The sequence below is a fragment of the Camellia sinensis genome, chromosome 9 (assembly GCF_055761805.1).
Source record: "Camellia sinensis isolate YWXY chromosome 9, ASM5576180v1, whole genome shotgun sequence".
NCBI classification, from domain to species: Eukaryota; Viridiplantae; Streptophyta; class Magnoliopsida; order Ericales; family Theaceae; genus Camellia; species Camellia sinensis.
The window spans coordinates 78,087,017-78,098,250 of record NC_138969.1 but is presented as its reverse complement, the minus strand read 5'-3'; the positions used below and the strand labels follow the sequence as shown (position 1 = coordinate 78,098,250).

The 11,234-nt window shown below is 45.8% G+C and overlaps 1 protein-coding gene across 1 annotated transcript; it reads left to right on the top strand.

Moving 5' to 3' along the window:
- On the top strand, nucleotides 1–10,772 carry LOC145799562 (uncharacterized). The gene is made up of 4 exons (XM_082889158.1): nucleotides 1–559; nucleotides 646–744; nucleotides 1,040–1,247; nucleotides 10,630–10,772. Exons 1-4 carry the CDS (start codon nucleotides 32–34, stop codon nucleotides 10,770–10,772), a joined length of 978 nt encoding a protein of 325 aa, XP_082745284.1. The 5' UTR covers nucleotides 1–31.
- The last annotated feature ends 462 nt before the right edge of the window (nucleotides 10,773–11,234 follow it).

The window sequence follows — 11,234 nt, the reverse complement described above, 5'->3', positions numbered from 1 at the left end:
ATGGCGGCCATGGGCTTCCTTGCCGTCGGCGATGCAGGGTCGGTTCCCTGGTGCTGAGGAGACCTCGCGTTTCCGGATCTTGCTAGAGGGCCCGGTCTGTCGGGCTTGGTACCTGGGGGAGCGTTTTCTACGCCAGACCCGCGGGTTACCTGAGCAGATAGTCCCGGCTCACCCTCCTGCAGAGATGAGGGAGACCGAGGGGCTGACCCCTGAGCAGCTGGATGATTACTCCATCGGCTGGGAGGAGGCCAGCTTCCGAGGCACCGGCGACTATCAGGAGTACGTGCGGACGTACCTGATGCGACCTTTGAGCGGCCGTCGAGCAGAGGGGGTCAGGCCTGTGGCATCGGCGGCTGGGGCCGGAGCGGGAGCAGGGGCTGGATCTTCGAGAAGGGCCCGGGTCCGTGGTAGGGGTGGAGCGCGGGGAGGACGAGGAGCTGGCTGGCCTGCCCTGCCCGCTGTACTGACTTTCCAGGGGCAGGGTGGGTCGACCTATCAGATCCCCTTCGCCCCTCCACCGGCTGGTCACGAGTTCATTGACGTCCCCGACTTACCGCCGGTATGTATCACTGTACTTCGTACAGTTATTTCATTTCAGTTTACTTGATATTCCACAGAATACTGATGCGTCTGATACCTTTGCAGGCTTCTTCTGAGTACACCCGTCAGTCGTTGGCGATGAATGCCTCGATGATGGGGATGCTCCAGCGGACATTTGACCTCCTAGCCGTCTACAGCATACCGGTATGTCCTTTTGACACTGGCCTCAAACCATTCATACACTGCTTTACATAATCTGATGCACGGCACAACACCTGATACACTGATCTCACAGTATCTGAACACTGCATATACTGCATTCTGCACTAAACTCTGTACTGATAAACTGCTCACGGCATTCATACACTATACTCACATACTGCATTCTGCACTGATAAACTGCTCACGGCATTCATACACTGTACTCACATACTGCATTCTGCACCTTTAAACTGTTCACAGTGTACTGATGCATTTCCCTTTTTGTGTACTTTTTCAGCCTCCTTTCCAGATTCCCATGGCGGGAGGTGCTCCAGCTAGACCTTCTGTCCCTGCTCGGGGGAGAGATGAGGAGGGCAGGATATTTCCCCGTACCAGGGGAGGGCGTACTCACGTCGGGAGTAGCTCGCGAGCTCCAGTCCCGGACGATGATGACGACGAGGAGTCAGAGGCGGAGGCAGGGTCATCGGAGGAGGAGACCGGAGACGGTTCTAGCTCGGGCTCTGACGACGACGCTGACGATGCCCCTGGACCTTCGTCCAGGAAGAGGACCAGGACGGACTGACGGCCCTTGGAGTGATCGACACAGATGCAGATTTTTGCTATCTTTTCTTCTTTGTACTTTTCCTTTTGTTGGTAGTTAGATTACCTTGTACTGCCGCAGGCAGATTTTTGTTTTCTTCAAAACTTGTACACTTGAAAAGATAATGAAATGAAACGGACTTTTTATCTGAAAAAGTGTTTACATTTACACATTTCATACATTGCATCGCATCTCATCATGTTACACCTCAATGTAAACGAAATTGATTGGTTGTCTGAAAATTGAACACTTGCACTGTAATAATCAGATAACTAAAACAGCCAACAGCAAAATAACCCAAGCAACCCACTGCCTGATTCTGGACACACAGCCCTTACTCTGTTGGAGATTAATCTGCATACAGCCCATAACACAGCATTCGATTCATTCTGCACACGGCAAATTCTCAAACAAGCAGCCCAATCTGACAGGACGGACCTCAAAGATGGAACCGGTTGGAGTCGAAATGCGTTCAAATGTAGAGAATGGCACAGCATTCTGAGCATAAGCGATTTTCGAAATCGAATGAGGGTTTTTCAAACCGGGATATCGAGCCCAAAACTGAACACAGCGAGGAGGACTCAAACAAAGAGGTACACGACCTAAACACAACGAGACATGCTCGGAAAAGACCAAAGACAAAGGTTGAGGTAAACAAAACCAAAGACACGACATACAGACGCATTAGCGAAGATGGGAGACCTCGGACCACGAGGAGCCAGTTCAATCTGGGTATTGTTTCCCACCCTTTCTCATTTGTGATCCTCACATCACTCGACTCTCAAGCTCGGATTTTCTCTCAAAACCCTTTTCCTCACTTTTCTCTCAACTTACACCACTCTATTCTTCATTCTCTCATTTTTCATTCCTCCCCGGGGTGATTGATGGATAAATAGAAAGGTGTGGGTTCATGCCTGATGCCGTTAGCTCACAGCTATTTCTTCCGACGGGTAGAGCGCTCTTCTGGCAAGTACGTCGATGACCGGGGTAAGACAGAACGCCTGGCTCAACTATGCCCCTAGTTCATCATTTTAACCATTTTTTCGTTTTTGCTTTCTACTAAAACGGTTTTGATCAAAATGAGAGTCGGATTAACGTACTTGTTTGATTTTTGATTTGAAAACCGTGCAAGTCAGGCTGCAAGTACTGAAAATTTACCTTTTTTGGGTCCAAGACAATGGTCCGATTTTGGAAAATGAAATAGTTTTCGAGAAAATAGTCAACCTCAGTAAAAATTTTTAAAAACTATTTTTCAAACAGCTGATGCTGAACAAGCATGGAACTTACTCTTCGAGATGCGCAACCTCGGATCGGAGGCAATGGAAAATTGCCCCTGGTTTGAAGGAGGGTGGGAGGCAACGGAAAGTTGCCCCTAGTTTGAATGGCGTCTCACGACGGCTCGTGGCAACGGAAAGTTGCCCCTTGTTTGGGATGGTGCCGCAGCAATCCGCAGACAGTCTTCATTGGCGGTGGTCGAACTCTCAGACTCAGCGATGACGAAGACGGTCACAACACATATATGGACACAATCACCTTGAAGGGTGTTGGCCACTGGACTTTGGAACGAAATTGAAACCATTGCATGGGCTGAGACGCTTATGAAAGCGTTAGGGGCTGGACTTCATGATGAAGTTGCCTACGTATCCCAAACATGGGAATCAAGCCTTACGTAGTTCCGGTTAAGGTACACTCGGGTATTTTAACCTTCACTTTTTTGGCTCTCACTTTTGCCAAGGCGCCCAATGCGGGTTTTCGACCTTGCGAGCTTCTTTTCATTTTCTATTTCTTTTTTTTCTTTCTTTTCTTTTTTTTGTATTTTTCTTTACATTTTTTCCTTTTTTGTATTTTCTCTTGCTCTAACTTTTGCCTGGACCGCCCTTCCGGGTTTTCGGCCCAGCGAGCCTCTCAAAGGGTAAAAGTGTAGCAAGTCCATGCCAAATGGTTATTCTGTATTGAAGCCTCTCTGTGTCTAGGAGAACGGCTGTTGCAATGTTTTGCAGGAGAATCCATCCCGGTTGCTCCACAAGCTTCTTCCGGCAAGATCTACTCTTTCTGATTCGGCTTGGGCGCCTCTTGCTCGAGGGCTGTTTCGAAACTGGCCACACGGGCCTCCATGGCGTTTGTCCGTTGAACTTTCTGAACATTCTGAACGGGTTCAAAATCGGAAGGCAAACGGGTTGAATCTTGAGACTGAGAGCGATCCTAGGCTGCGCAATCTCAAGAGCGATTCCACACAGGTCTTCGCAGGGCCGCGTAAAACATTTGCTTTTGAAAGTTTTTAAGAAAGCGACGAATCGCTCGCGCCGAAGATAGTGCGGAACCAATCTGGATCAGGCCAGGGTCCTTCTCAGTACTCACGCCGACAAGCATGATTTCATTCATAAAAAGGCTTAGCACGCCTCTCTTTCTCTCAAAATGATCAAAATTTTACAAAACCCGAGGAATTCCTTCCTCTTCGTTTTCATCACCGCAGTGTTCAAAAAGTTTGTTTTTAGAAAACTTAGGTTAATGCAATGAGTTTGGCGCGCAGGAGAGCAGGCGAGATGTACTGTCAGCCCAATCAAATTCTCTGGCACTTATGCTGAAAGCAAGCATGAAGTTTGAGATAGCAACAGCTGTTTCAATCGGCTTTGTTGATGCAACTGTCCCCTCGGCAGAAACAGACTCAAAACAAAAACAAATAATAATTACAAAACAAAATGGTGTTCGGGACAACAACCCCAGAATCACCAGGTATTATATACAACGGGGACTGACTCGATACAACCAGACAGACCCTTAAGCAAAAAAAGACTGACTCAAGACAAAGAGACAGACTCAAAAACAAAAGACTGACTCGACATCCGAGCCAGGATTTACAAAACTCGGTCTCACCGATGCTCAAAAATGCGTGCCAGACGCTTCATCAAAAATGTACCAAGTGTTGCCCGCAGGCGGTTCACTTTACATACTCACAGTATCTGAGCCCTCGAAATCCAACAACTGAGTGGTGACGGGCTTGCCTGAGGTGGGTGGTAGGATAACCTTGTTATCAATCAAATCCTGCACTTCATGACGAAGGCGGGAACATCCATCGGTACTGTGACCGGACTGTTGATGGTACGCGCAGTACAAGGTAGCATCATGAGTGGCGGGGAGATTCTTCGGGAGTGGCCGGGACTCCAAAGGCTTAAGATGCCCATTCTTCGCCAATATCAGCAATGCCCTAGACAAAGGCATGTGGAGGTCGTGAAAGACCCTGCGCCCTCGGGGCAGGTACTTTGCAGTTTGAGGATTCTTGCCAGATGCGCTGGCGAAAGGATCAGCTGGCACTGCCTTGGCTTTTTGAACCTTCCCCGGCGTAGGGGTGGGAGCTACTGGAATTGTCTGGGCATGACGGGGCCCGTCCCGGTTTTCTGTCTGGCTTGAACTGCCTTTGATCGGAGTGGGGAAAGCATCATCCACAGCTTTGGTCACTATTGCAGACGTTTGTTGCTTGTTCATCCCTCTGACTTTCAAAGCCTCGACTGCCCACAGCAGTTGTTCAATAGGGTCGGCGTCTATTTTTGCCTTGTCCTTCCCTTTGGCCTCAGCCTGATCAAGGGTCGGGGTTGGTGCTGGCATGTCGTGGCTATAGCCGGAAGCCACCTCTGGCTGGCTGAGCTTTATCACAATCCGCCCCAGTAGCGGGGGCTCCTGTGGTACAAAATTCCCGGCATACGGCGCCGCTGGCGGTGAAGCCGACATTCCGTAGGCGAGGTCTGCTACAGACCTTTGGAGATCGCCTATCATCCCCATCAATTCGAAGGTGGTGGGCTCACGAGCCTAGTATAACTGGGGAGTCCAGACCGGGTGCACAACGGGCATCCTGGGCGGGTATGACATACTGATGCTGGCCTCATTCTGCGGAGTGGTTCCCTGCTCCGATACAGCTGCCATAACCACAATTTCTTCTGAACTTTGTGCCGTCATAAATCCTGCCTCAGCAAAGGGGAGACACTGGTTGTTCTGTATCAACTCTACAACTCTCTGAACTGAAAGAGAAACAGACAGCATTTCAGCCCAAACTGATCAAACACGGGTGTAGCCAAACAATTGTACCCTACTGCTGATCACTGTTCCCAGAAGTCACTGTTCCCGAAAACTGAACCGATACCCGCGGATAATTGATTCTCACAACTGATACTGATACTGGTGTCCCCAGGTTTGATACTCAAACTTGCAAACTGACATGTGCGTTCCTGTAGAGCAACACTCTAAAAGCACATAACAAGTAAAGAGAACAAAACACCCCTATGTTGGGGTAGGGTTTCCCTGTCCTATTTTGTCAGGAGCTAGGGTTTCACTACGCACACAGCGGTTTTCAAACAACTTAGCATCGGGTAAGCAACCTGTCCTAGCTTGGAATGGTCACTATGGATCCGAATATGCACTAGGTCGAATGGTCAAAAGGGGTGCCCCGGTAAACCGGGGTTTGTGTTCCCATACTGTCAGAGCCCATAGCCGGTCAGCCTTACGGACATGCCTTGACAAGACAAGCCTCCGGCAAACCGTTCAGGAATGGCAGATGGCAAACACTGTGTTCCTAGGCGCACCAATGCACATGCAATGCAAAGAAACATATAAATGAAGTCAAAACAGGATATCACGAGTTCGAGTCAAACTCTCTAAAATTCCCCAGCAGAGTCGCCAGAAACTGTAACAGCGCCCGCGTGGGAGGCCTCGTGCTACAGTTCGGACTCGATTTGTGTCACGGTTCTTAATCTGAACCAAAGAGTCCAAATCTGGCAAATCGTTTTGAGAAACAGATTTTTGAAAAAGTAGTGCCAAACATGGACTGCTTTGCCAGATACAGAGTCGCCACCTAAATATTTTAAAATGGGAGAATTTAGGAAACCCTGACTCGGTGCCGAAGGCCACATGTCCGTCATCACCGGAGTTGTCTCGGCTCGGGAGCTTGGGTACGATCGGGGAAGGTCAGCTATGAGCACCCCCTTTCGCCCGGTCCGAAGACCGGCCTCTACTAACCATGATATCCGTTTTTGAAAACTCTACGTGTTCTTATTCCGATTATTAGCCTAGAATTACTATGTTATGCGCACAGCAAACAAGTATAGACTAGATTGCCTAATTTGGAAATAAACATTGCATATCCGTTTGGTTTGAAAATGCTTTGGAATTTGCTACTCGCAAGTAGGCTAAAATACGGATTTCAACGAGTTTTTCCAACTCAAGCAATCCAACCTTCACCCACAGGCATTCAAGCAGTTATAACACATAAGCATCTAGCCACATGTTAAGCATGCTGTCATGGTAACATTCACACTCATGCGATATGCTAAAGCGGAAATACTTACATAGTACTCCGTGCCAAAACAAAGAACTTGTTAGCAAACATGCATGATCTAAGTCCATATGAAGTGCCTAATGCATCGCATACAAAATGTTACTAGAATAGGCTCGGCTATCCTAAACATGTTATGTGAAAATGCACAATTAACACATATTCAATTCGGAATTGAAGTACTGATGCAATTAGCGTGATGTACCGAGCCTAATGCATGTAATACAAATGCATGGATGCACACATGCATAGCATAAGGTATGCTAAATTAAACGTGCCCTAATACTAACCATTAAAGCGGGTAAGTAAAAGGGAAGACAGAAGTGAGGTTGGAAGACATACACACCACCCACACACACTTATTACAGATTTGCCCTCGCTCGGAGGGACCAAATAAATATTACAAATTAATTAACTACGCAAGCTAATTAAATATTACAAATTAATTAATTAACAAATTAACTAATTAATTAAAGCAGGAAAACGCCTCGGGAAGCGTGCCACCATGCGCAAGCTGCCTCTGTTTTCCTTCCTTTCCTCCTCTGGAGGTTGTCAAAACCTCAGGACTACATCCTTGGACAGAGGGGATCATCACCGGCTAGATGAAATTTCCACCGGCAGTGTTGTATGGCCATCGGCACAAAGTTGAAGCTGTCGGCAGAGAAAATGGTGCCGGTCGGCACATTACACTGCCGGTCGGCAGAGTATTCCTGCAGAACCTGCAACTCACAGCAACAGAGGGCAAAACAAGGCATGGAAGCACAATTCAAGGCATGTATGCACCAACCATGTCTCTTATCATTGTAATGACTCAAAGGGACATGTGCCTCGGTTCTCGGACCACCAATCACGCATTTCCATGCATGATGGCCCAAGGAACCAAGTATGCAACTTTGGTTTCAAATGCAATGCAAACCAATCAAACAAATTAGGCCCAATTCCTATCACCAATTCAAGGAACAAGGCATGCATGCAAAATGCAATGCAACCTAAGCATACAAGCTAGGAATGCAACATGACATGGCAAGGCACTTATGCAATCATGCAAGCATACATATGGCAATGCAAATGGATGGCAAGATGGACTTATACATGAATTAAGCAACTCTAAAAAGGCCTAAAACAGTAGCCAAAAGTGCTAAAGAGTGAGGGCTAAATGGCATACACACACACATGCACATAAGGGCCAACACTTAAGCACAAAATGAGCAATATTCAAGCACACTTGAAAGGGACAAACATGGACAATTAGCATGCATTATAAGTATTGAAATCATGTTAGGATGGTGCCAAACCAAGCAACAAAATCAAGCCAAAACATGCAACGAATAGTCCAAGTGTTCAAGGCAAATCAATAAGGCATTGAACTACACTTAACATGACCAAACATGGCATGCATTAAACAACTAAAAACAGATTTTTAGCATGTTAAAACAAGGCCAAAGGACTCCTTAGATGGCATCTAAGTGGCCCAAATTCAAAGGCATACACCATGGCCAAAACATGGAGCATTGCAACACATGCTTTCAAAGCATTAAAGAGGCATGCAAGGCAATCAAACAAGCATGGAAATGGGACTGAAATGACATGTAGAATGATCCCAAATCACTAAAACAATGCAAAGATGGCATGCTACACATGCACATACTCAAGGCCAACAAGCCCAAATACAAAAGAGCTATATAATGCATGCAAAGATCAACCCAAACGACTATGGACAGAGCTAAAACATGGCAAAATAAGCACATAATCTTCACAAATGCAAGCCTAAAACATGCTCCGACAAAGGCTAACAACCTAAGGCACATTAAGGCACAAACAAGGCATTACATGGCAACTATGCTAAACATGCATGAAGTTCCAAAACCAACTTGAAATCATGTTATATCATGGATATATAAGCATGAAAAACAAACCAAATATGCTTAACCCACACTCAAGCATAGGCTTCCTTAAGAGGCCAAAATATGTCCTTTTCAAGGACAACAAGGAGAGGGGGTGGCCCTCTCCTTCTTGGGACTTCAAAGCATCATCTTCACCACTGAAATCCCTCAAGATTTCAGTGGTGAAGAGACCTCAACACCAAAATCCCGGAGCTAGCACAAAATGGCTCAAAATGAGGCCTTTTGAGGCCTAAGGGTGGTCAACAACCCTCAAACAACAAAACACTCTTAATAAACAATAAAGAGGGCTTAAAAATAGAACTTTTTTATGTTATACAATAATCACAAAAACAGCTCTAAGACTAGTAGAAAATTGATGCAAAAATGGGGGAAAAAGGGACTAGTTTCTCACCCTTGATGCCTTCTTCAACAAAGATGCTCCAATGGTCTCCTTGAGCTTGGATCCAACACCAAAACTTCAAAACACACTCCTTAGAACCTCAGCTCCAAGAGGAAGGTGAAACACTAGGTGTTTGTGTGCAATAGTAAGGCACAAAACACCTAGTGAACAAAATAAGAGGGAAAGAGAGATAGAGAGTGTATATCTAACCCTAACCCTAGAAAAACCAGAGCTTGGTCTGTATTTTCCTCTCTCAAAAATGTCTAAAAGCTCTCCTTCTTGCCTTAGAGAGAGCTCCTCTCTATATCCCTCTTGTAAAGCTTACAAGACAAGCCTTGCAAGAGGGAGATCCCTCCATACACGTGTATGGAGGGGAGCAAAAGCTATACAGCTGTCCAAAAGTATCTGCAAAAGCAGATGAACAGCAATCGGCCGGCAAAAAATGCCATCTTGGCCAAACAAAGTGCCGACTGGCACAAAATAGTGCGGACCGGCAACAAAGAGTGCCGGCCGGCAAACTATATTGCCGGTGGCAGCAAAAACCAGCCGGTGGCATCTAGCCACTGCCGGTGAAGGGTGGGGACGGTCTACAAGCCCCACCCTGCCCTTCCAAGGCAGGATACAAGTGTTTGGTGCAAAACCAGACACTAAACGGTCGAGTTCGGAGATCCTGAGGTAAGGCACGCGAGCCGAGGCCTCCGGGAACTCCAAACGAGCATAAACATGGATAATCACCGAGTGTTCAAACGGTGACGTCCAAGTCTTGAGGACGGTCAAAAATGGGGTGTCTACACTATGTGGGGAAGCTTTAAAGAGAATTAATAAAGCAAACTGTGCAAGATAAAGCATAAACATTCATTAAAATGATTGAAAGATCTTTGAGAAGAGAATGACAAGAATGCCCTAATTTGATTAGGCATTAGCAAGCATAGCCTGGGCCTGGTCAAGTTCTACCTTGATGGTTTGAATAGATGAATGACCACTTCCAATTTTTGAAAGCATGGCCCTTGCATCTTGGCCAAGTTGTTCTTTTTGTTATTATAGTAGACGCCTTTTTTGTTTGACAAAATTCTGCTTCAAGCCTTGATTCCTCAAGTGCTAATGCTTTATCTTGCTCAAAGATACTGGAAGAATTTTGATGGATGAGCTTGAGGGAATTGAAGATGGTTTGAGTATTAGCTAGGAAGTTTTTCTTGGCTTTGATTTCCTTCGAGCAGTTTTGAATCATTTCCATGAGGGTTGGCCATTTACTAAGGATTCTGGCTAGTTATTTGAGTTGAATGGAGTTGAAAGGATTATGAGAAATGTCTTGAATAGCAGTTAGGCAGGTCAAGGCTTCATTAGGCTAGTTGAGGGCTAATTTTTCCAGATGAGTGTTGATGAGACTCAGAAAGGAGGTCAAAACTTGTGGGACCTCAGAGTTGAAATGATGAAGCCTTTGAAGGAGGGTGAAACGTGTTCTAGGCTATGTTGGAGAACAGTAATTTCATCCCATATGTTTTGAGTTGATGTGGCAGCCTGCCGACTGTTAAAAGTTAAGTAAGAGTTGGAAAATGGTAACTATGAAAAGACAACAAGTAGAAAGAAGAAAGATATTCCCTACACATCAGTAGAAGTTAGGTTGAGTGTGGGTAGGTTAGGTTATTCTTAGTTGGTAAGACTTGAGTTTGTTAAGGATCAGTTGAAGCGAGAGGGATATTTGTTGGGGAGATGGTGCTGTCTCCAACATCCTTGCTCACTGGTAGAGCTGCCTCTACATTTCTAGCTTTAAGAGATATATCTAGCTCATTGGAAGGATTGGGGCTAGTAAATGAAATTGTTTAAATTGTTACTTGTGTCCCTGTGGTAAGGAGTAAAGAGTTAGTAAAGTGAGGTAAGAAGGGTACAAAATGACAGGATAAAGTGTGTTTACCATGGGTGAACTGGATCTCAAGTGGAGAAGGCTCAGTTGATTGGTCCTTGGAGGAAGTGTGAGGACTAGAGATAGACGATTGACCATTTGTAGATGAGTCAAGGTCAATTCTCTCTTGTTGTATGGTGGAAGCCGGAGAGATAGACGATTGACCATTTGTAGATGAGTCAAGGTCAATTCTCTCTTGTTGTATGGTGGAAGCCGGAGAGATAGTGGAGTTAGATATTGATGGATGAGGGGAGAATATTGAGAAAAAATTGATAGATTTAGTTTCTCTAGGGTAGAGAGAATTTACTGGGAAGGTTCCAAGTGTAATATCCCAAAGTTCAATGGAGGTGGTTTAGAATGAGTAGGAATGGATTGATTTGGTGGTG

What these genes read in the sequence shown, in the direction of transcription:
- LOC145799562 (XM_082889158.1), top strand. Translation starts at nt 32, where the DNA reads ATGCAGGGTCGGTTCCCTGGTGCTGAGGAGACCTCGCGTTTCCGGATC. An exon ending in ACGTCCCCGACTTACCGCCG is followed by an intron (nt 560 to 645) that starts GTATGTATCACT and finishes ATACCTTTGCAG; the next exon opens with GCTTCTTCTGAGTACACCCG. An exon ending in TAGCCGTCTACAGCATACCG is followed by an intron (nt 745 to 1,039) that starts GTATGTCCTTTT and finishes GTACTTTTTCAG; the next exon opens with CCTCCTTTCCAGATTCCCAT.